Below are 25,724 nucleotides of genomic sequence, written 5' to 3'. Positions count from 1 at the left end.
GAAAGATCGTAAAGAAGTTAGTCATATAGAATAAAACTGACTTGCCAGATTCAAGCAGTAGGGTGGGTACATAATGCTCTCTCAATCCATTTTATGTATATTCAGTAAAACAACTAGGGAACAAGCTAGCTTTTATCTGTAAGGGTACCCTAATATGTGTGCATTGAGCACTGTTCGATTAATTCTTATTCTTCCCACCCACATTCTTTGTACAGTTTGCGAACTAACCTTTCTTGCTGTGTTCAAGTGTCCCTTCTCGAGGGCTAATGTGAATTGGTTTTCCTCTTTGCCAACTTGCAGAGTTTTGCCTGTCTGTGTATTTGGACTGCTTTGTTTTTTCTTGATACACTTTAATGTTTTGCATATTGGATTTTTTTGCATGGTGCTGAGATACCTAGTGATATTTAAAAGTGTCAGATGTTCTAGTGAGGGAAGGCCATATATTTCAGTTCTGTGAAGTGTCGCTATTTGTAACTCTTTTCCCCCCTAATTGATGTGCTTGATATTTTGACTTGCCTGAACATACTGTGGGGGGAGAGATAAGAAAATACTAAAATAAGTTGGTAGAGCATTGTGCTTTACATTAAATATAGTAACTTCTTCACACTGAAAATAAACAAGAGCTGACTTTACACCATGCCACTAGGTGGTGGTTTGGTTAAATTGGTCCTATTTTCATTTTGTAAGAATATTGGAAGTGGTGATTTCCAACAGAATCAATTTATAAATCTTATATTGTGTTCTCTATAGTGTACCGTTTAAGGTTTTTTAAAGCATTTATTTATGTTGAAAAAAGTTCATAATTGTCCATGTGTAATAACTAGTTTGTGTTATCTCTACAGGAGTTGTCAAGCAGAAATTCCAACACCAGAGCTCCTAAGTAACTGGCATTCATCAGGTAAGACCAGTGTTTTGAATACTGAAAAAACTCTGCATTATCTCTCCTTGTATTTAAAATAAGATAAGCAAAGGTTTCATCACTTCAGAAACTAAGTAAAAGGAGCAAGTGCAGAATTCTTCTGCTTAGCATTTAAAAAATGAATTGCACTATAGACTCTGTGTGGGTGTATGGACCAAATTACTAAAAGAAGAATCAACAGGCATTGTAATAAGGTCAGATAGATAAATCATGAAGAGCAAATAAAACCTATGCCTTTATAATAGCAAAGAATTCACCATTTGGATTCCCCGTAAAATTGATCTGGAGCATTCTCTGCAAGATAACTTCTTATATCTGCCTTTTCTATATTCAACATTTTAGATGCCATAGACTAGGACTTTTGCTTCAGAACTTGTACAAATCTTTGTCAGGCAAATTTGTAGTTAATAAATTAAAGGTATAACCATGTTTCATTGACAAAATAATTTTAAAGGGTTACTGTAAGTGCTCTTCAGAGTAAGCTTAGGTTTGAGGAGGGGGGTTTAAAACTAGTAGGATGAACATAAATATTTTGACACAATTGGTTTAGATCTGTATTTCTACTAGTTTAATAGCACTTAGAGCCAACTGCTTGCCAGACCAAATCTGTATTTTTCCTGCCAAGTGGACAAACAGAACTATATGTTATGTGCTTATACTGAAGACTGTCTTGCAGAAAGAATGAAAAGACCATGGTGTCTTAGAGCTTGTCTATATGGGAAAGGGTTTTTTTCAGTATAACTTCAGCATTTTTTGGAATAAATTGCTTTGTGTCCATGCAAGCTTTTTGTTTTGTTTTCCAGTTTATCTGGCATCTGATCATGCTTTAATTAATCTGCTTTGGAAATGAAATAACTCTATTATGGAATGAGTTATACTGCTAAAAGGTTCATGTGGATGTATCCCTATTTTTAATTAACCATACTGTTTCAGGTAGTCCTTCCACTCTTCTAGCGATATCTGCATGGCATCGCAGAAGTAACGCCGGTGGCTGTCTGTCAACTCATCCAAAGCCTCCTGCCTGCATGATTGCCAGTACATCTGGTATACCTTGTTCGTATTAATGATAGTCAGGATCATAGTGCTCAGCAGTGCTTTTTCCATTATGTGCTGCCTGATGTGTTTGGGCAGTTGGAAAATGGTCCTGGCCCACTAAAACCAGATGAGTTTATGGGATACCAGGAGAGGAATCATGGGAGTTTTCTGTTTTGTATTTCTGTTGATCCCAAGTCCCAGCATTCCAGTAGGTTTTGGTAGGTATCCCACAATGCTCTGTGAGAAAAATCCCTGAACGGATAGAGCCTGGCAGCAGAACATGGGATATCTGCCCAAAATGCAGAGCAATTATTTTAAAGAAAAAGTTCAGAGCCATGTGGACACAGTGGTTCACAGAGTAAGTAGATAGGTTTCAGAGTGGTAGCCATGTTAGTATTAAGTTGGCATCAACCAAGTGGTGTGGATGCACTATCACGATACTTATGACAGTATAACTACAGTGCAGGGGTCGGCAACCTTTCAGAAGTGGTGTGCTGAGTCTTCATTTGTTCGCTCTAATTGAAGGTATCGCGTGCCGGTAATACATTTTAACGTTTTTAGAAGATCTTTCTCTATAAGTCTATATTCTGTAACTAAACTATTGTTGTATGTAAAGTAAACAAGGTTTTTAAAATGTTTAAGAAGCTTAAATTAAAATGCAGATCTTATCAGTTTAGTGCAGTGGTTCTTAATCTAGGATGCACGCATCCCCTGGGAGTGCGAGATGCCCTTTCTGGGGGTGCGAGACATGCGAGATTTTTTTTAGAAGGTAAATCATTGAAAACACAAGTTAAGCACAGGCACATAAGTACAACTACTTTGTTTCATCAAACCAATGTATTTATTAGCATTATACATTTTTTTAACGATTACTGTAACATACGAACAAAGTTTTTAAGCTTTCAAGTTTTTAAGCTAATTGTAGTGTAATTTGATAAGGGGTGAGAGAGCATATTTTGAGAAATCCAGACCGTCAGTGCGCTGAGCGGGGCTGGGTGTAGTGTATTAAATTGCTCCCCATAGGAATGTGCTACTTACAGTGCATTACTTACGGCTGCCGGTCCTGATGCTCTGAGTGACATGGTAAGGGGACGGAAAGGTAAGGGTTGGTTGGATAGGTGTGGGAGTCCGGGGGGGGGCCTGTCGAGGTCGGGGGTGTGGATGGGGTCGGGGGGGTTGGATGGGTGGAGGATTCTGAGGGAGGCAGTCCAGGGTAGGGGGTCCTAGGAGGGGGTGGTCAGGGGATAAGGAGTGGGGAGGGGGGTTGGAGTTGGATGGGTCAGGGTTTATGAGGGGGGCAGGAAGTGGGCCGGCTGTTTGGGGAGGCACAGCCCACCCTACCGCTGTGTAGTGTATTAAATTTCTCCCCATAGGAATATGCTACTTACGGTGTACCACTTACAGCTGCCGGTCCTGATGCTCCACAAGTAGCACATTCCTACAGGGAGAAATTTAATACCCTACACTGGCGGACAGAGTCCCAGCCGCCGGCCCCACTCAGCCCACTGCCGGCCTGGGGTTCCGTTCACCCAGGACAGCGGCCGGGACCCTAGCTGGCAGCAGCGTGCCAGTAAAAATTGGCTCGCGTGCCGCAGGTTGCCAACCCCTGCTATAGTGGAAAAACCTACACTGGGAAAAATTTTCCTTTGTAGGCAGGCCCTAAGTTTCATTGCCTGACATGCTGGGCTAATATTCAAAATGTAGCACCTCACCATATGAACGGGACAAAAGTCTTCTGTGTGCCTTATGTTTCAGGTCTCGGTAGTAAACTAGCAATGGTCCACATGACTCAGCTTACACAGAACTTGCAAGAGGGTAATAAAGATATGGCCAGAAATATCTGCTTATGGTGAGATGGTATGATTCACACTGCCAGACACCCAGCATAAAGCACATGTTGCCTATTGAGGACTTGAAGAGAAAAGCACAAATTAAACTCTCCACTCTAAAATAGTGAAACTGAAGGAAATCTAGCTGGGAAGGTGATATCTTCACTATGTAGGTTTGAAGTATGGAGAGGGTTTAGCTACTGAGACATAATTATGCTCTCCAGCAAGATTTCTCAGGCGTATTAATTACTTGCCCTTATTACTTAAGGATTTCAAAAGGTTAGAATAGTTTGTTCTAATAATTGGGCTGGTATCTATTTACAGTTATTTCACAGATTAAAACAAAGAAATCTGTCCCTACAGTGCTTTTGCAAACAGTAGGGTGTACCCTTATGACTGGATATAAAAGCTTCCAAACATAGACAAGAAAAGGACAGGGAGCCACAAAGCTGTGTTTAAATGTAGTAATCCATCTGTAATTATTTGATAGGTTTTAGAACAGACTTTTATCTCTTGCTACATGCTGAGGTGTTGGGCACTTCCACCACACTGATTGCATTGCTTAGTTTCATTCATGGAACAATCAGTTGCAGGGTTAATTTGATCAAACTTATTGCCATCAGCAGTCTTGTGTGAAATTAACAGATACATAAATAAGCAGAATTTTCTGCACAAAGGTGGAAAAACACTGAGGGCAAATGAAAGAAAGCAAGTAAAGTAAAAGAAAGAAATGAAGAGTGTGAAGCTAATTTATTTCAAGAATAAAGGAGCAGATGGTATCACCAATTACGAACGGTGTGATCCAATGCCCACTGAAGCCAATGAAGAAACACTCACTTAGGGGCATGAGATTAAACTCTAGCTGCCATTTATTTTGCAAACTGTTCTCCTGGCAAGGCTCTTGTCCCTCCCCTGGCTGACGATTGTCTTAGGCTTTCTGTACATGGGAAAGTTGCACTAGTTTAACTTAAATATTCTAAAACTGATTTAGTTAAACTGGTGGAAACTCCTGTATAGACTTGCTTATTTTGATTTTAGTTTGAACTGATTCCCAATCAGTTTTCAAGCTAAACTGCAAAAAGCCACAGTTAAACGAATGTAAATTTCTGTGTGGACACACTTATTTTGGTTTAAATTCACATTTCCTGAAATGTTAAACTGCAACTTTCTCAGCACTCAGTGATCGGGATTGTCAACCGTTCATACTCTTTGAATTGGAACTAGTGACACCCAGTTGGGCTGGCTGCTGCAGGAGTGAATCGGCAGAGTAATTCCACACCAACGCAGCATCCTAGAACTTGACACTGCATCACGTGGCTTTTGAATGCTGAGAAATTACTTAAAGAATCTCTGACGTCTTCACGTGTGGATCATAAACAGGATCTGTTTAAAAAAAAAAAAAAATCTTGTCACAGCTTACAGTGAGATAGTCCAAATCACAAAAGAAAACTACTTCTGAAGCTTGTTCAGAGCTTTGTGAAAATTGCAGCTCAAATAGGTTATTTCCCTCTCGCCCACCACTGAAGATTAAAGGCCAAAGTGACCGATGATGTAATCAGGCAAAAATCTCCATTGATGAAAATTCATGACAGTTCAGTTCAAAGTCTTGTAATCATTTCCATCTCTTCTACAGTCTTGATGTTTTGGTACAGTTGATCTTATTAGTGGTTGCTTACTTGACCAACAATAAACTGAATCCTTTGTAGTCAAACACAAACTGTTCTTCACTGAGTGTGGGAGAATACTCTACAGCTTGAAGCATTGCTGATATTTAGTCACTGTAATATGTGATCAGTTTACTTTTGGTCAAACAAGGAATACAGCCTCTTCTTTTAGAACGTTTTAGGAGCACATCAGTAGGTGGGGAAATACACTGAAATAAACCTAATCTAGCTCAGTTCAAATTTTAAAATGAAAAGCAGTTGATTGGAAGGTACAAGTAGATGATTTTGTTCCAGTCTGCTTAGGATGTCGTGTGTATTCTCTTCCATAATATTTTGTATGGAAAATCAAGCAGTACAGTGCTAGGGTTGTCATTGTGACTCCCCACTTGCTGAGGGTCTGATTTTAAGACCTCACCCATATATTAATAGACAGACCCTTCATTTTAGAACCAAAAATGCGCAAGCCTATGGATTGTATCAGTGTTTGAAACCATTTTCCAACAATATTGCGAACGAATGCCAGTTCTATCCAGTGCTAACAGTGTTGGGAAATGGTTGTCTAGCACAGTTACAGCAACAGTATGTGTTTAAGAATATGCATGCTGTAGTTTCAATAAGGGGTTTACTCTCATAGTTTATTGAAACATGAGTATTAAGAGTTTTCTGCAAGGCAATTGTGATTCTGGTCTCAAAGACCTTCTGCAGAGATTTATTAATGTTGCAGAATTTTACATTTTTATTGGTTGAATTGAATACAAAAGGATAAATGCTCATACATGTTCTATTTCTCACTTAGCATCCTCCAGAAAGAGCTAGGAAAGGGTTTGTCTTAATTTTGTTGTCTGAGTCCCGATTGTGCTTGGTGCTGTACAGACACAGAAGAACACAATATCTACTGTAAAGAGCCTACAATCTAAACTGCATGAAAACAAAGACTGAATTGTTCAGACAAATATGATGCAACATTGAAAGGCCAAACGTCAAGTCATGTAGAATTTTTATAAATATACTGGTGGGTGTAATGCTGAAAGAATTAAGGAGCCAGTTGTGCAATTGAATCTGCCTGGATTGGCAGCAGTCTGTTGACTTTGGTGGAGCCTGACACACAGTCAGTCTACCCATGGAGTTCTGATTGCAGGGCTAGGTCCTTTGTTTTTAAAGACTGGATCTGGAGGTGGAGTGCATGGTTGTAATGAGAAGGATGGAACAGAGGCAGCATGAAAAGTGATGTGATGATGAGTGAAAGAAGAATAAAAATAGGGTTTGTGTGATTTGTTTCCTTGTGGATTCACACTTTCTCTTAGTACGGGAATACTGTTAGTGTCTAATATAGTTCCTATCGCTCAGATTTCTAAAAATTATCCCTTATGTAACTTTAAGTTCAAATTAATTTCTCGCTTGAAGTCTTTTATTTGCTTTTGAACATTGCTTTTCCTCCAAAGCTTCTGCAATTAGTGTTGGAAGTCAGGAACTACAGCTTGCCTAATCGGTGACCTGGCAATAATAGTATTGGATACATTTTAAGTAAAAATTGTTGGTGTCTCTTATCAGGGCCAGAAAGTACATCCTGTCTCACTGGAATAACAGAAGGGGGCCTTCTGAAAGACGCTGGTTGAAAAGACTTGATGCGTGTGCTCTTCTGGAAAAGAGAACCTACAGAATTAGAGAGTCATCTAAAATGCTTGTCAAGGTGTGGACTACATAAATATGTTTTCATTGGTTAATGAATGTATTGTAATTTGAGCCCAATAATACGTAACAGTGGGCTCATTAAAGACTGCTAGTTATGAATTGTCAGCAAAAAGCAATATCTCTTTAAAAGTAGAACTGAAACTCCTGTTCAGTGAGTCTTCCTCTCACACACCCACATCCTTTCCTCCCAGTTCAGCATTCCTGGGGAGAGGAGAAAAATGCAGCTTCTGGGTCTAATATATATAATGTGGCATAAATTATGCAGCTTTGACAAGTGATAGCAAAATCTAGAGATCACAAGACAAAGTAGTATAACAAAACTTTTTAGATTTTTTTTAAATATTTTTAAATATAGTTTTTTTTGTCTGGTGAAAAAAATTTCCCTGGAACCTAACCCCCCCTCCCCCCATTTACATTAATTCTTATAGGGAAATTGGATTCGCTTAACATCATTTCGCTTGAAGTCGCATTTTTCAGGAACATAACTACAGTGTTAGGCGAGGAGTTACTGTAAATAATTACTTCAGGTCTGAAAGTCTTACGGGGTGGTCAACAGAAACAAAACACTAGTAATTCGTTACAATATATAAAGGATGTAGTCCCTAGCAATATTACAAATATTTATATATATAAACACACACACAGTATAAGCTTTAAACAAACAATTTAATACTGTACACAGCAATGATTGTTGTGAAGCTTGGTTGAGGTGGTGAAGGAAGAGGGTGGGATATTTCCCAGGGAATGCCTTACTGCTAAATGATGAACTAACATTTGGCTGAGCCCTCAAGGGTTAACACATTGTTAATGTAGCCTCACACCCTACAAGGCAGTACGAATGGAGGGAGGGGAGACAGCATGGCAGACAGAGAGACGCACCCTGTGTGTGGGGGAGAGAGAGAGAGATGTGCATTGCCCCTTTAAGTATACTGACCCCATTCTAAGTACATTGCCTTTAAAAAAAATTGGAAAGTTGAGACAGCAGCTGTGGCCAGTAAGCTCTCTCTATCCTGAGCCCTGTCCTGTCTATGGAGAAGGGGTAAGGGGGGGCAGGAGTAGGGGGGAGGGGGACACCCTGACATTAGCCCCCCCCTTTCCCCTTCCCCTGCACAGCAAGCAGGAGGCTCCCAGGAGCAGCTCCAAGGCAGAGGGCAGGAGCAGCATATGGCAGTGGGGGGAGGGACAGCTGAACTGCCAGCAACTGGTAACCTGCTGGGTGGCTGCTGCACAGGGAACTTAGAGGAACAGGGAGCTGATGGGGGGCTGTCTGTCCACTCTGGTTCCAAGCCCCCACCAGCTAGCTGCAATGGGCTGCTCTTCCTGCAAGCAGTGAAAAAAAGCAGGCAGCTGCCAAAGAATGTTATAAGGGAGCATTGTACAACTTTAAACGAGCATGTTCCCTAATTGATCAGCAACGTAACAGTGAAACAATGTTAACTGGGACGACTTTAAGTGAGGAGTTACTGTACCTGGAAACTAACTAGATCCAGTGTTTTCCTGTCAGGGTGACAGGCCAATTTAGTCTGTGATGTAATTCCAGTGAAATGGGCAGAATTACTGTAAGGATGAATTTTTCACATCTTTTAGGAAAGATTGCCAGTTGAATTAAAGCACTTTGAAAAGCTTTTATGGCTTTGATATGGGTTAAAAGCTGCCGAGATGGAATTAGAACTGTCAAATCCGCTACACTTAAACTTTATTTCATTTCATGAGTCACTCAGACGTATTCAAACTACATATCTGATCTGGAATAAGGATCTTGTATTTTAATAAAATTGGTTTAAGCAAAGTTATTGTTAAATATAGTACAAAATGGTGGGATGTTAACTGCTTAAATATTACAGAATTAAACACTGAAGTTATAAGTAGGATTAATGCCTATAAGTTAATTTTAATGCACAAGCATAGTTTGCCAGAGGTTTCAGAATTTAATTATTAACCAGTCCAGATGGTGTATAAACACTAAAAAAACTTAGTAGTATGACACTTGAATTTTTCTAATAGAAAAATGTTCTTGTGGTCAGAGACTAGAGAAAACACATAGTCTGTCTGGGATATACAGTAAAAGGTAGCAACCTTCTGGATGTGTGTGTTATAGGGAACTACAAACTGACAAAGGGAACTGTGTGTGTGTGTGTGTGTGTGTGTGTGCGTGTAAAATATATATATATATATGCATATGCACATAGTTTAGTTTCACTTATGAAAACTTCCATATGTATATAAACAAAAGCTCATTGTAGTCTTTGCTTTATAGGACTGTTCTAAGAAACTGTCACTAGGTCATGCTTTCTCGATATTAGTTTATTAAAAATATCTTGGGACATATTTTCATCAGTCTTTGTTTTGAATTGATTTGAGTTTGCTATTTTCTGTCCTGACTACCATCATTTTTAAAGGACATGCATAACTCTTTATCAAACAATATGAAGGATAATCACTGTATTGCTTTATTTTACATTGAGTTCTATGGGCTGCTGTATTCTGTGGCGGCCTTGCTTACGCTGTGAAATAGTGTAACTTTCCATCTGAAAGAAGGCTAGATGAAGTTTCCCTGCATTTGCAGTTAAATCAGGTACCTCATCAGTTCAGTTCAGCTGTAATTGTTGCTAATTACTTGTCAGTAATAGTTCAAGTTCATAATGTAGATGAGGCCTGAGAATGAGAGGCCCTGTAAAATACATAGCCATACCTGTAGTATTTCACTAGTGACTAAAGCAGGTCTTTATAGCTACAAGAAGAAATCTTTGAAAGAAATTACAGCAGCATCAGTATGGTATTTAATGTAGACTTGCTTGAATTTTCTGTCTCAGTTTCTGAACTGGTTTCTCTCTCTGTGTCTAAGGAAGTGGGGTACAGTTGTGCAGGATGTGACAGCAACGTTACACTTCTTGCTGTCTCTTAAATCTTTATAGCATAGTCCCCTGTAGGCAGTACTTAATTTATGTCTCTAAACTTGGCAAATTCGTTGCCCTGGCACCGCTGGGCTTACCACATCTGTTTTGAAGTAAAAAAAACTTGCTTGAGCCCCGGCACTGCTTTCATAACAAATTAAGCACTGCCTGTAGGTATCCTATAGGTATATTCATGTAACACTGAAATATTGTACGCTGTGTATTTTGACAGTGTTAAATTAGGAATTTTTCTGGGCCATACTACAATCTTTTAAAATGGATGGGATAAAAAGATGAATGATGAACAATATGGAAGTGTGATTCATTACAGAAGAAGAATAAGCTTGAGCAACAATGCACAAGGGTTAGAAGTATATATTCTGCCAGAATAGACACACTTCAAGTGTAAAGGATAAGGTCAAACATGGTACTTATGACCCACTCGTAGCAGATTGACTGATTGGAAACACCTCTTAGAGTATGGTATGGATTTTTTTAAGGAATATTTTGTAAATATAATGAGAGACTTTTAGCTGATTTGTCAGTCAGGGGCCTGCCATAATTGGGTGTAACAACTATATCATGTGCTCTTTGCAATTATTCTGTATGCCCAAGTTATATTCCAAATTTTAGTATCCACCCCATTTTTTCTTTTACCTCCACAGTAGATCTGGATTGTTCTTAGCCTGTAATAAATGGTAAAAAGCAGTCCATTTCTGGCCAAAGGAGGAAATGTAATAAGTGAATTGAGACACAATTACAGTTGCTAAACACCATTAGTATCTAATTTATTGGTTTATTTGCTTGGCAAAACCCTTTGCCTTGTACAAGGAGTGTCTCTCTTCTATTTGAAGAGAGTCCAGTGAGGCAGGGGTAAATAAACATCTTTTTAATGTGCAGTCTATTCAAAGGCAACTTTTTGTGCTTTGTTTTAAAACCATCTTAATTTTACTCAGAGCTTTCTGTTGCTGACCCTCATCAGTTTCAAAGGCTTATTAAAGTGTGGCAGGTAGTAGTAACATACAGACTGATTTTAGGCCAGGGACTGTGGGTACCCAGCCAGGATAGCCGTGAATTAGGCTTTAGCAACTGCAGGCAAGCAGTAAACGAGCTGCATATAAACTGAATAAAGCACAGAGAACTGTGTCTGTATATTATAATTCTAGCAAGTCCTCTCATAGGCCCCAGTTCAGGAAAACACATACACAGCCTTTCTGAACAGGAATGCTTTATGGAATCAAAGCCATAGGGACCTATTGGCAAGAGCTGGATATTCTTAAATGGGTTGTAAATAAGGGATTGGAAGTGGCCAACGCAAGCAGGTACTGTATTTAAAACTACTGTAATTTAAAATCCGTATGAAAGCAGCCCCTCCATTTTAGAATACACAAGTAATCTACTAGACAGTGAGACTTCTCTGTCTAGAAGGAGGAAAAGCTCTTCAACTTCAAATGGGACAAAGAGTGAATTGCAGTTTTACTTCACTGTTAAACAAAAAACAAACTTTGTTCAGATAAACTTCAGCAGTGTAGGACGCAGAATATCTAACTGAAAAGATTTCAGAGTAGCAGCCGTGTTAGTCTGTATTCTCAAAAAGAAAAGGAGTACTTGTGGCACCTTAGAGACTGACAAATTTATTTGAGCATAAGCTTTCATGAGCTACAGCTCACTTCATCTGAATGCATCCAATGAAGTGAGCTGTAGCTCATGAAAGCTTATGCTCAAATAAATTTGTTAGTCTCTAAGGTGCCACAAGTACTCCTTTTCTTTTAACTGAAAAGAACCTTTCAGCCTAGCGGCCAGAGATGCAGAGTCTGTTTTCTGTGTCGTTTCTTTCCCCCCCCCCCCCCCCCCCCCAGCTCTTGAAGCCCAAGAGGTGGGGTGCTCAGCCTCTCCAGTTCCAAAGCTGGCAGGAGGTGGAGAGGCTTCTCCAGCCTCAGAGTTGGGAGGAGACATAAGGGGCAGAGCTGTCTGGCCCTGGAGCTTGGAATCTGGGAGGGAGGCGGGCAGGCAGAGAGTCAGAAGACTCAGAAGCCCTCCTGGAAGGCTTTTGTCAATTTCACTTTTTACCTGCAGGCAGAAAGTAGAATTGACAAAGCCTTCCCCGGGGCAGCTGGGAAGCTGTTCTTCTGAGGTTCCTGATGGAAAATTGAAATTTTCCTACTAAAAAATTGGACTTAAAAAAAAAAAAAATCAGAAAATCATTCCAACAGAAACTTCTGACCAGTCTTATGAGTTTCTCATGTTGTCTCCATTACTATGCATTGCACGCTTAATTATGTGATTAAACACTTTGCTAATTGGGATTTAAGCCTTTGTATTACTTAAACTTACAGGAAAGTTACAATTGCCTTTTTATTCTAGGTTGGAATTGAATGCAGCAGTTCGACAGCCCTCTTTCTGCAGCAGACTCAGTGCAGGTGGACCCCTGCACAGAGGCTCACTGGCTTCAGTGGGGCTAGGTCCACCTGAAGTCATTTGCAGGACCAAGGCCTTAATTTGGATATTTGCAGTACCATTTTTCATGGTCTTGAACTTAAGTGTTTTGTTTTAAGAAGCAAGAGAGGGGGCTATACCAACAAAAAATTTGTATTTAGAAAGTATCAGGATTCATTTTGCAATGGACCTTTGAAGTTAGCAATCCCTGATTCTTTCAGCTTAAGAGTGGATCTCTGCAAGCATATACCCAGGAGGGGCAAAAAGGTTGTTTGTCTAGATGTTCAAATCTGGTGGAGTTCTAGTGTTAGAGAGCTTTCCCTTCACCCTCTCCCCTGGTTCTTGTCACATAGACAGAAAGCAGAAGACCAGAAGTGCAGACAATGCAATGGTTATTGGGGTTACTTTCCAAGCAAGCATATCCCTCAGCCCTTCACACCAATCGAGCTTAGCTCTATATGCCGATAGTCTGTTCCCCAGTGTTCTGTTCCCAGCTCTGATGCCGCAGAGCATTTACCCCGTGTCCCCCTTCCCAGCTCTCAAGAGTAGCAGTCGTGTTAGTCTGTATCCGCAAAAAGAAATGGAGTACTTGTGGCACCTTAGAGACTAACAAATTTATTTGAGCATAAGCTTTCGTGAGCTACAGCAAGTGAGCTGTAGCTCACGAAAGCTTATGCTCAAATAAATTTGTTAGTCTCTAAGGTGCCACAAGTACTCCATTTCTTCCCAGCTCCGACGCCGTAGAGCGTTTATCCCATGTCCCCCTTCCCAGCTCTGACGCTGCAGAGCCTTGCCTGTGTCCCTGTTCCCATTTTGCCCCCCTTAGCAAACATGATTCCAATTTCCCTTCCCCCTACTTCCTGTTTGACCCAGTTTATATAGTAATGTTTTCAGCTATACCTTAACCAATCATTTTACTGAAATTTAACTAACCAATCCTAATATATTGTAACATAATTCTCTAACCAATTATATCCCACTAGCCTAATTAACTTACACCTGTCAGAATTAATTATACAATAGACAGAAACAATTAGAGAACCAGACAGATTAACAATAGAAAAGTGGGGGCCATAAAGATAAAACAATACAGAAATGAGGGTTTCACAACCATTAATGAGTGATTTCTTGCCAGACAGGATGCTATCAAACTAAGTTTTCTTTAACCATCTTAAGATCTGTTTCTTTATCTGGTGGTGATGGGTGCTATCAGGACAGGATTGTCTTCCTAACAGCCCAATACCACCTTATTTCAATGTGACTAGTTTGGAATGTGAGGATATGACCCTAGACTTCCCATCTTATGGCTGCCCCTGCTGCTTAGCCAAAGGCCTTAGACTAAGAACAAGGCTTCAGACTATCCTTGTGAGAGAAGGCCCATACACAGGTGGACTGTGATTTTGATTCTTTGTTTTTATACTCCTGTAACTAACTAAATGATAAAAATACACCCAAGTTCTTAAGTATAGGCCTTTACAGGCAGGCCTGACTATCTGTACTCTAACATCTAGCATTTTGATTCTCTGATATTTGATTTGTCTTTAGGGGTGGACAATAGCTATCTGAGTCCTCCTTCAATTGCTTTTCATTAAGAGGTTCCTAGAAACAGCCCACTGTCTCCTCATTTCATAAAAATTGGCTTCAGCAAAGTGAGAGGTTTTTTCCATCCATTCCATCTCCCTTAAATCTTGTAGAAGGACCAGGGAAACAGTTCGGTTTAGTCCTGTGGCTGCTTGCCTTTTAAACTCTTTGGAGTTGAGGCACCCCAAAGATTACCAGACAAAAGTATACTTTCTAATCAGTTTGCCCAGCTCTAGCATCTTGTAACTTTGGATTAGTAGCATCCAGAGTATGGATATTAATGTTATTTGGCAATATTTTATTAGCTTGTCCCAGATAATAGAATTTGTACTCTTGTAATGGAAACTATTACCTCTTTGTATGTCAATGTTGAAAAAAATATTGAAATGGACTAAATTATATCTTGCATTTCTTGAAATCATGCAGATTCCTCCCACATAGCCATTTAGCAGGAAACTATAGCATTGCCACCCAGTATTAGGGATAAGTTCTTTTATGTGGTTTCCTTTTTGTTTGTCTTTCGTATGGGTTTGGCATGGTGCAGAAAACTTGACCTTCAGATTGTTTCTGAGTATATTGTTGTTGCAGCTGAAAAATGGAGAACATGCTGAATTAGAGAATGTGCTTGTAAAGCATACACTTTAAACAGGTCACATCAGCAATGGGGTAAGAATTCTGATTAAGGCTGACCTACTTGCTCTCTATTCAAAATAGTCTCAGCTACTTCAACTGTACTCCCAATGTTTTCCCATGCAGAATGAAGATAAATGCAAAGATGGCATGTCCAAGGAATTTTAAAAGGTGTAGACCTCCTGATTGAAGATGGTTGTGTATCTTATTCTGTTTAACTAGTAAAGTAAGTATGAACATTTTAAGTATAGTATGTAAATAAATATTGATTTGCATGTGCTGAATTAAAATAAACTCAACTAATTTACTGTCATTAACATGTAAAATACAATAGAGCCTTGCTAATACACACTGATTGGGCCACTTACCCTGACTATTGAATTTTGTGAATTAGGAATAAGCAAAAAATGCAAACACAATGTGTCATGATCTGTATTTCTCTTCACTTAGTTGTGCTTAATTATAATACCGTACCATGCTAGTTTTCTATTCTGTAGCATATCTTATAAAACCAAGTGTTGGTAAGCATACACTTCTCTGTAGAACTCTGCTCCTAAATTTTTGCTGGGGAAAGACAGAAGGGTTATGGGGGGGGGGGGGGGCGGCTATGTGAATTATAGGGTGTCAGCCATCAAAGTTGTACTGAATTTCTAGTCTGTTTGGGGTGTTCTGTTTTCCTCAGTTAAACAGAATTTCGTCTAATATCAGCAAGTCTATGTCAGGCGGTACTGCTGATATCTCATCAAGATTGACATGTTCTCCTTATTCTGTACTAATTGGCTATAGTAATCTGGCTAGGATAATTACTCCTGGGGGAATTCTCCACCAAAAAATTTAAAAGTTCTGTGCACAATGTTTTAAAATTTTGCAAAATTCTGCATATTTTATTTTTCAAAATAACACAATGTAATCACACCAGTTTCAATTATTTTGGTAATTTATTTCAAAATGCCTGTCAGCAAGTTTGTCTGTAACAATACAGACAAAAAAAATTAGGAAATATTTTTTGACAGATTCCTTACTAGACATATTAATATGGATTTTGAGTAATAATAATTCATTTAAACTACAATACAGAAACACATTTCCCGCACCCCTCAGAAACAGTGTGAAGACTTGGCAGAATCAGGGCATGGGTAACAGAGGAGCTGAGGGAGAGGGAAGTAATTGCTGGGAAGAAACCTAGGAGTGAACCTGGAGGGTTGTTGGGTGTGGGTGGGAGAAGTATGAAACATAATTTTTTTGCAGGGGGTCGGAGAGGGAGGATTGTTGGGGTGCCTCCCCCATGCAGACCCCTAGCCTCTCCCATTCAGTCAGGCACATCTGCCCCCGTCCCCATGTAGCCCCCTCCCATTCAGTCCCTGGCTCAATGCCGTCATCCTCTAGCTCCTGAGCCCATGCCCCAGTCTGTCCACTCCACTAGTCGTTCTGAACCCCAGTCTGTGACCCCACCCCCAGCAGTCCCATGTGCCCTGCTCTGTCTGTCCCATGCATCCTCACCTGGCTCCGATGACTGGCCGTCTTCTCTTCTGGCACCACAGCAGCCCCTGGAGGGGTGAAAGATGTAACTGCAGCGCCTCCCCAGCAAAATCTATATTCTGCGGAGAAAAAAAATCCGCGGGGTGGGGGGACATGAATTCTGCACATACGCGGTGATACGGAATTCCCCGAGGAGTAAGTAATGGCCAAGAGCAGTCTTAACTCTTTATGCTGTGATTCAAGTGCCTTTCCCAAAAGGAGCAATGTAATGTTTAGTACTGTATAACTTTAAATGCTAAACAATAAGTGAACTGCTATTTGTGTTTTCCAGTAACAATTTCCCTAGCTGAGTTCCACATTTTTGTAGCTGTTCCTGTCTCAGAGCAGTAGAAAATGGAATGACCAAAGGGTCTGTCTCATCTCTGATGCATATAATGCTGTTTGAACTCCTCTTGTTTAAATCTTCATATTGTAAGACATGTTTACTTTATCTGAAATGGACCAAAACTTGGTCTTGTCAATGAGTTCATCTCTTTTTATTAAAAGAGAAATGTGCTCCGACTTGAGGTCGGATTGTCAGCATTGAAGCCTTTCCTAATCATTTACTTAGTATTTACAGAATGTTACATATATTTCTCTAAATACTTCCAATACCTTTGTGAGCCACATAAGTTTTAGCCCCATTTCACAGATGGAAAAACTGTGGCACTGAGATCACAAGACCATGACTGAACAAAGCACCCAATCAATGCTTAACTTTGAATTCAGTGGGACTACTCTTGTTTTTAGTCTCACTGGTAAAGTTCTATTGGAAGAATCAGTGGAACGACTCAGAACACACCTACTTTAGGTAGTTTTCCCATTGACTTTGAGGGTTAAATCAGGCCCTAAATGACTTCCACCAATTCATTATTCAATTTTATGCAAGTACTAGGATTACAATTTGGGAATTGCTGGGCCATAGTCCAAAGCTCAGTCCACTAGATAAGTGTTGTTATGCTTGTTTATAAAGGAGTAAACTGCCTAATAATCAGAACTTAAAATAACTGCATTGCATAGTTCGATTATATTAAGTAAATAGATTTGAGCACTTGTTCTAAGGATCTTTCTCTTTCTCTTCTCTAGTTGCTGCTGTCCTACAGGTGAAAGTCATGATTACGCTAACTGAACTCAGATATTTAGCAGACGCTCAGTCATCCTACCACATATTAAAACCATGGTGGGATGTCTTCTGGTATTACCTCACCATGATTATGCTGCTAGTCGCTGTACTGGCCGGGGCTCTCCAGCTCACTCAAACTAGAGTGTTGTGTTGTCTTCCTTGTAAGGTAGAATTTGACAGTCATTGTGCAGTGCCTTGGGATTTGGTTAAAACGAACCTTAACGTGTCCTCTAGCTCTGCCACACAAATAATTCTCCCTTTGAGAATCCAGAATGATCTTCATCGGCAGCAGTATTCCTATATTGACGCAGTGTGTTACGAAAGACAGCTTCATTGGTTTGCCAAATTTTTCCCATATCTAGTGCTTCTGCATACTTTCATTTTTGCAGCTTGCAGTAACTTTTGGCTCTACTATCCTAGCACAAGTTCAAGGCTTGAGCACTTTGTAGCCATTCTTCACAAGTGTTTTGATTCTCCATGGACAACACGAGCCCTCTCAGAAACAGTTGCTGAGCAGTCTGTGAAGAGTCTGCCACTATCCAAATCCAAAATATTGCTTTCATCACCTGGGAGTTCAACGGATACAGAGGCAAGCAGGCAGTCTCTCCCGTATGCACAGCCTGGTTTAGAAACAACTGGAAGAGAGAACTCTTCGAGTGTTCTAGACAAAAAAGAAGGGGAACAAGCTAAAGCTATATTTGAAAAAGTGAAAAGATTCAGAGTACATGTTGAAGAGAAGGATGTCATATATAGAGTGTACATGAAACAGATTATAATCAAAGTCATTGTATTTATAATAATAATGATTTATGTCTCCTATTATTTAACTTTTATTACACTTGAAATTGATTGTGTAATTGATGTTCAAGCCTTTACAGGTTACAAAAGGTACCAATGTGTTTATACACTTGCAGAAATTTTTAAAGTATTAGCTTCATTTTATGTTGTTTTAGTGACCTTCTATGGCCTGACCTGCACGTACAGTTTGTGGTGGATGTTGAGAAGTTCACTTAAGCAATATTCTTTTGAGAAGTTAAGAGAGAAAAGCAATTACAGTGATATCCCTGATGTAAAGAATGACTTTGCATTTATTCTTCACTTAGCAGATCAGTATGATCCACTTTATTCACAACGATTCTCAATATTTCTATCTGATTTGAGTGAAAACCGACTGAAACAGATAAATCTTAACAATCAGTGGTCAGTGGAAAAACTGAAAAGTAAATTAATACGAAATTCCCAGGACAAGATGGAACTTCATCTTTTCATGCTAACTGGTCTTCCAGACAATGTCTTTGAACTGACTGAAATAGAAGTTCTAAGCTTGGAACTCATTCCTGAAGCCAAGCTTCCTTCAACGGTGACTCAGTTAGTCAATCTCAAAGAAATGAATATTTATCATTCATCATTAACTGTGGATTACCCAGCACTAAACTTTCTAGAAGAAAATCTGAAAACACTGCGTCTAAAATCTAGTGAAATCGGAAGGATTCCACTTTGGGTCTTTCATCTAAAAAACCTCAAGGAATTATGTTTAACAGGATGTTTTGTGCTAGATTACCACAACTCTATATACAATGAAGGCTTTCAGGATCTAAAGAATCTGAGAACAATTTACTTAAAGAACAGCCTTTCCCGTATACCTCAGGTGGTTACAGACCTATTGCCTTCACTGCAAAACTTATCTATCAATAATGAGGGAAATAAACTGGTAGTACTAAATAACTTGAAAAAGTTGGTAAACCTGAGAACCTTGGAGTTGATCTCCTGTGATTTAGAGCGCATTCCACATTCTATTTTTACCCTAAACAATTTGTCTGAAATAGACTTAAAAGAGAATAATCTCAGAACAGTGGAAGAAATAATGAGCTTTCAACATCTCAAGAACCTATCTTGCTTAAAATTGTGGCACAACACCATTTCATATGTCCCTGTGCAGATCGGTGCATTATCAAACCTGGAACAACTGTATTTAAATTACAATAACATTAAAAATGTTCCACTGCAGCTATTTCTTTGTAAAAAGCTACATTATTTGGATCTTAGCTATAACAAACTAACTTCTATTCCGGAAGAAATCAGTTATTTGACAAATCTGCAGTACTTCGCTCTGACAAAAAACCATGTAAGTAGAACTTTTACATTACTTTAAGCTTTATAAATTCTGATTTTTGTCTACCCTGTTTCTTCTTGAGGACTCTGTGGCCTGCTAGAGCTCACCAGCTTTATGGCATTGTAAACAACAGGGATGTGAAACCCAGTTAACTGAGAGGGGAAGTGATTTTTTTTATTTTATTTTTTTTTAAAACTGGTGAATGCAGGATCTAAATAATCAGGTAGTTGACATAGATGTTCTGTGTAAGTTGGCCTAGTCTATAATGACTGTTCAGTTGGGTTCAGCAGTGTTTTATCTAACTTGATTGTTCACAGCTGTGTTCAAATATTATTAAAGTATTTGTAGAGCAGACCAGGCCTCTGAGTACTCGCTGTACTGCATGGATGCAGTTCTGCCTGCCCTGCCAAAAGGATTGTGGGGTTCTTAGGAGGTGCCAAAGGAACGTCATTTATTAAGCATAATTCTTAAGAAGGAGCATAAGTAGGAAAAACAATTTGATTTTTAGATTTCCTTGATGTTCTGTGAAGAATTAAACTTCTCACCTCGTCACATTCATAACCAGAGATACACACAGCACTGTTTTCATCTAAATATTGAAAGTAGACTTTCTCCTGAATGTATCACTTATAGCATACAAAATTGTCCTTTATTTACTCTGTATCTTTTGTTCATTTAAAAGCATTTTGTGGGTAAAAAGTGCATTGGGTAATGAAAAATACGCAGTTTCTGTATAGGTTAACAAGCTTTAATTGGCATGTCCTCCTTCCTCTTTGTAGATTGAGATACTGCCAGATGGATTATTTCAGTGCAAAAAGCTGCAATGTTTACTTCTGGGACATAACAGCCTGACGAGTTTGTCTCCTCGTGTCGGTCAACTGTTGAACCTTGTTCAGCTAGAGCTGATTGGGAACTACCTTGAATCGCTTCCTGCTGAACTAGAAGAATGTCAGTCTCTGAAACGGAGTTGTCTAATTGTAGAAGAAAGGTTGTTAAAAACGCTTCCACCTTGTGTGAGAGAGAGCTTGCAGACATGCTTGGATAAATGCTAAATGAGATGAGATTGTGTACATCAACAAATCCTTTAGGCCTTTGACTTACTATCTGTGTAAAGATAGGTGTAGGTGGAAAGAAGGAAGAGAGGTAACAAATCATTTGCAATTCAGGGCTAAATCTACCCGTATTGCCCTGAGTCGTCTTTATAAGAAAAGGAAAAAATTGCATTTGTCTTAAAACAAGCAAACAAAAGTGTAGACTTAGCAGACAGACACATTTGTGAATAACCTGATATGTAAGTGATTGGGTTCACTGGCTGATGTGCTTTCAGTAGTAAATGTTTATGGTCATGAGTGTTGGGATGGAAGAGTGGGTTGCTTGGCTGTAGAGTGTCTCTCTCATTTTTTCATGGAAAATTTTATTTCTTCTAAAAACAATTTTAAATGGCTTAATCTGATGTCATATTGGGAGCAAGGATTACCTAGGTTTGTTTTTTCAGACATATACTCACCACTGACTTGGAGTAGCTTGTGTTAAGTTAAGATAGTCCTATTTAAAACAGCACAATTAACTGGTTCATCGTGCATTCTGAAAATAATTTTACAATGTACTTTTACCGTTTTCATGTTTTTTTCATGTGACAAAAGTGTTGAACGTTAAACTTGTAACTTGGGAAGGTGCCACTTAACAATTTTTATCAAAACAGTTGGACAAGTATTCTACACACCCTCCACAACCCCACTTCAATATTTTGTGTATTTAAAGTAGAAAGACTGAGCTAATTAATTATCTTGTTTGCCTAGTAGGTGGGATTCAAATATAGCTTGTCTAATTTTAAAAATCAATCTGAAGTACCCTAAGTATTCAAGTAGCTACTGTTCATGTAACAAAGGTACTTGCTTTGTTCACATGTACTTAACTGAGACAACCTAAATTGATAATTCCATGGTATCTACCTTCATTGATTGTAATGGAAAATGGAACACAGTGTAGCCATGAATTATTTGATGCATTGTGGGGATCCCAGGTGTTAGTGTGGTGTGTACTCCCACTTGCCACTTAACCTTCCAATTATTGACTCCCTCAATGTTCCCTCCCACTTTCCCCCGCCCATTGTGGTGTTAATGTACTGGTGAAAAATTTTCATAGAAGATTAATGGATAGAGAGGGAAAGGTACAACCTTTTTTTTTAAAAAAAAAAAGGGGGGGGGCGGGGGGAGCCCATGCAGTTCAGAAGTGCTTGTAAAAACACCATAAGCACCACTTCTGCTAAGTGGTATGTGTCTACACGGTGTGAGCTGAAGGGAAGCTTTTACTACCCTTTCCTTTATTTAACATACTCCAAACTGGAAGGAAATTAAGTGGTTGCAGTTTTTATATATTATTTTCCTGTACACTTAGTTTCATTATCTACTTCTAAGTCTGCTCTTCTGGAATTTATCATCTCAGCTAAGAACTTTGGATTTTTCCTGTTATGGTATGTATACACACACACAACCTGTTAGCATGCGTTCAGGGAACACTATTCTAATGTGTTAAAATTCAAATGTAAAATGCAGGCTAATGTATGTTTAACCAGATACAACTACATCTAACAAAAACACTGGAAACGTTGCCTTCTTAAGATTCTTGATGTTGAATAATTGTAATCCCTGGTTTGTCATTAAATCATTAGAGGATGAGTTAATATATCTAGTTTATTCTTGGTCACTCTTTGCTCTCATTCACAATGGCATTGTCTTGGAGTTAAGGTTTACCTTTTAATTTATTAAAAAAAAAAAAAAAAAAAAATCATATACTTCGATTCTGATCCCCTACATAAAAATAGGAGATGATCTCTTTAGCTGTCTAACAGGTTAATATGTATTCATCATACAAATTGCATTCCAAAGAACTTTCTAAATAAAACGTTTTTCTCAGGGAACCAAACATATGGAACTTCATGAATTTTTGCATAGCTTTTCAATCTTTTGTTTTTAGTAAGTGCTGTACTGAATGAAAATTTTTGTATCAACTGATCAATCACATCTAAATGTTAAGCAGTATTTCTGGAATAGTATCTTTTTGTAACTTCCATTTCTAGTTTTTCAAGTCAGAGTTCAAGATATAATTTTCATGTCTCATGATCGGTCCAAAGTACTTGCATAGTTCACAAACAGAGCTAGTCTTGGAATACAACTACATCAGAGCAGAACAACTTGTGCCATTATCGATAGTTGAGTTAATAATTACGGTATAAATGCCATGTGTCAGGACAATTTTAAAATCACTTTGTGCTGGAATTTGATGCACAAGATTTTGGCCTACAAAGTACTTTAAAAATAATTATTATTACAAAAGTGGATTTTGTTTTTGGTACAAGTTTTTAGTCTTAAGCTTTATTTCCTTCCTTTGTTGAAAAGCAGTATTGATATTTAAAAGAGCATAAGGTTAAACATAACTGTTTGCATCAGACATTTAAAACAAAATTTTTACAGCTTTTTAGTTGTGTAAATCCTTTTTCATGATTAGCACACTGACACAGCTTAACTATGGCTTTGATCTACTTAGTATGCATTTATTTCATCCAGAGTTTGTCCTTCCGAAGTGAACTAGACTAATAGGAAAATAATATAGAGGCTGATCCTGCATTCTTAAAATGTGCATAACTCCAAAAGAAGCTGGGGAAACTGTCTAAGAACTATGGGATTAGACCCACAAACACTGTTTCATGGGTGGAGTCTTTTTTAAAAAAAAAAAACAAACCTACAGCTGTAGTGGATGTGTCTAATCTTTTTTCCCTTTAAAAAAGAAAAATGAACTCAAAGCCTACATCTTAAAGTAATATAATATAAATGTTATGTTACACCCTGACAAAAGCCAGGAAGTTTAAAGGCTAGCATCTCTGGCCTCAACTCATGCAACAGTGTGCCTTTTTTGTTTTCCTTTCTGTATCCATGCACTCCCCTCCCTAACATTTAAGAATTGAGGATGGAGGCAACCGTAACTGAATTTCATGATGTCTGTTTGTCATCATTTAAACATCAGTTTAACATTGAACATTTGTTCAGAATGAAGAGATCATCAGGGAATCAGTATATTAATCCAAATTCATAACTACCGTACAACAAGCTGTGGTGACATCTGCCCTATTTGTATAAACCAGTCCTGTTCAGCAAAAAAAGGCTTCTCCATTTGTTTCAGTACTGTTGTGTTATTTATGTATTTTGTATTAATTGTGACCTTGTATATTTTGGACATTTCTTTGGCTGAAAAACTATTAAATTTTTTGCAGTACAATTCTATGCACTTTATTTCCTTACCTACATACATGTCAGCAGCATTTCTCCCCATCTTTGACATTTAGTCATTAGAACTTTGCTCTCTTCTGTTAAGGCAAATCAGTTATTTTAATTATTTATAGTCCCTCTGTGTTTGGATCAGAAAACGCACCAAAGAAACCCTGCTCCTTGAACTGTTTCAGCTGCCTTTAATTTGAATTTAAGATGCAGTATAAACAAGTTCTGAACACTTTTTGGTAATGGAGTGCAGCATGACACAGTGGAACCTTGCAGACACTGAGCAAAGATCACTTCTGACTGGCTCTCTGCTGTTTTGAGTCTCCTGTGTTGAGGAGATAAACTTTAGTACATTTAACCCACTGCTTAATGATGGCCTATAGGGGGTTCTCAGGACAAATTATTTGGTGGCCTCAGAGTGCAGCCGCCAACTCTTGCTGATGGTCGCTCTCACACTTTTTCCTAACATACAGTAATTAGCTTTAAGAAAAACAAATAAATATGGACATATACGTGTCCAAATCATTTGTAATTTATTTATTGCTAGCATGTAAATCTGTTGTGAAACGTGATCTTAACAAACATACAAGTATCATCACTTTTCACAGTGGACTTAGCTCCAGCAATCCTGGGGACAAATTAAGCCCTGGATGAGGGGGTTGGCGGGGGCAATGGTGTGGGTGGGTGGCTGGGAGAAGCAGCGGGGGCTAGATTCTGAAGCCCCTGGCTGGGGGACAGAGCCCAAAGCCACATGGCAAGAACCTGGGGCCCCCTGCTTCACAGTCGGAACCCAGGGCTGGAGCCCAAATCCAGAGCGCCTAGTGAACTCACCAGCTGCCTGCTCCTCCAGCATTGTGCTCCAGAGGGAGGCAGGGCCCAACCCCTGCTGTCAGCCCCAGCAACCAACACCAAGGAGATGCATCCAAGAGCACCAGGGAGGGGCCCTGTTCCCCTCCCCACTCCCCACAGTCAAAGCCCAGGAGGCTGAGCTGTAAGAAAAGCCCCTGGTGGCTGCATGCAGCAATGGTGGCCGCACTTGAGAAACACTGGTATATATTGCTCATGTTATTAATTGTATGGTAATCTTTATTAACGGGTTGCTAAGATAGAATGCTCACACTATTGTGTGTTTTAGTTAGTGGGACTTAGCTTTTGCAGGATGCCATATTTAATGCAAAGTTTCAGTTTATAGGGCTGGAGCTAAACTGAGCATGTATTGGCAGGTAATGATTTTGAAATATTCCTTTTGCAAAGAAATTGTGAAGGCAATATCGGGAGCTTCAGCAGGAGTGTACTGTCTAGGCAGTTCTCATACAGTGTGCTGTAAAGGAAACACTTGTCGGTGATGGAAGCTACTTAGCTTTTATCCTCTTCATAGTCACTGTCTTGCTACAGAAAGGCCACATCCCCCAAACTTTCCAGATCCACTTCTGGGAGCTTCTGATTTTATATAAGCATGGAGTGCAGGCAGGGGTCACAATGGGAGGGGGGAAAAGGTGACGGTACTCCTCCACTTTCTGCCCCCACAATAAGTTCTTCCCAGGCAGGTGACCAAAATGAGACACTGCTCACAGAAAATTGTACATACGTTCAAAATATGATCCTGAGTGGTCTTTGGACTCTCCTGGGCTTCTTGGGCTTGGTTCCATGATTTGGAGAGGGAAAAAATAAGTGGTATCTCCCAAATGCTATATTCTTGGGGCACCAGAATGAGACCTCGTGGTAAATTGTGCAGATCTGTGATCCTTCCCTTCCTCTGTTGTATGAGGACTGGAATGGTTAGCAAGGTTGACATCTAAATTATCATCACTGAGTTAATGCTTCACTAAGATAAATGGGGTAGTCCACATGTTAGAGCTATGGTTCCAGGCTCTGTGAAGACTTGTCTGTCTCATTTAGGGCTTATCTGCATGCACATTTTTATTCTGGAATAAGTGTCCACATGGGGAATTTAAACCAGGATAGGTAGAGTGGTATAGAGGCCAGTAAATTTCCCTATGTAGACCAGCTCTTAAC

At 39.2% G+C, this 25,724-nt stretch overlaps 1 protein-coding gene across 2 annotated transcripts in view; it reads left to right on the top strand.

Annotated features, from left to right (window-relative positions):
* The window catches only part of LRRC8B (leucine rich repeat containing 8 VRAC subunit B), a 42,854-nt gene extending 20,633 nt beyond the window's left edge, over positions 1-22,221 (top strand). The window contains exons 2-6 of one of the 2 annotated variants that reach the window (XM_074961366.1): positions 843-898; positions 6,999-7,137; positions 14,807-14,906; positions 17,285-19,446; positions 20,214-22,221. In XM_074961366.1, coding sequence (XP_074817467.1) covers positions 17,311-19,446; positions 20,214-20,486 — 2,409 coding nt within the window. In that variant the 5' untranslated portion in view covers positions 843-898; positions 6,999-7,137; positions 14,807-14,906; positions 17,285-17,310 and the 3' untranslated portion in view covers positions 20,487-22,221. The remainder of the gene's footprint in view (positions 1-842; positions 899-6,998; positions 7,138-14,806; positions 14,907-17,284; positions 19,447-20,213) is intronic. The other variant, XM_074961367.1, reaches the window with a different exon arrangement.
* The last annotated feature ends 3,503 nt before the right edge of the window (positions 22,222-25,724 follow it).

The sequence above is a fragment of the Natator depressus genome, chromosome 8, assembly GCF_965152275.1.
Source record: "Natator depressus isolate rNatDep1 chromosome 8, rNatDep2.hap1, whole genome shotgun sequence".
Taxonomy (NCBI): Eukaryota; Metazoa; Chordata; order Testudines; family Cheloniidae; genus Natator; species Natator depressus.
Note: the sequence above shows the minus strand (reverse complement) of the source record. Positions and strands in the feature narration are given on the sequence as shown.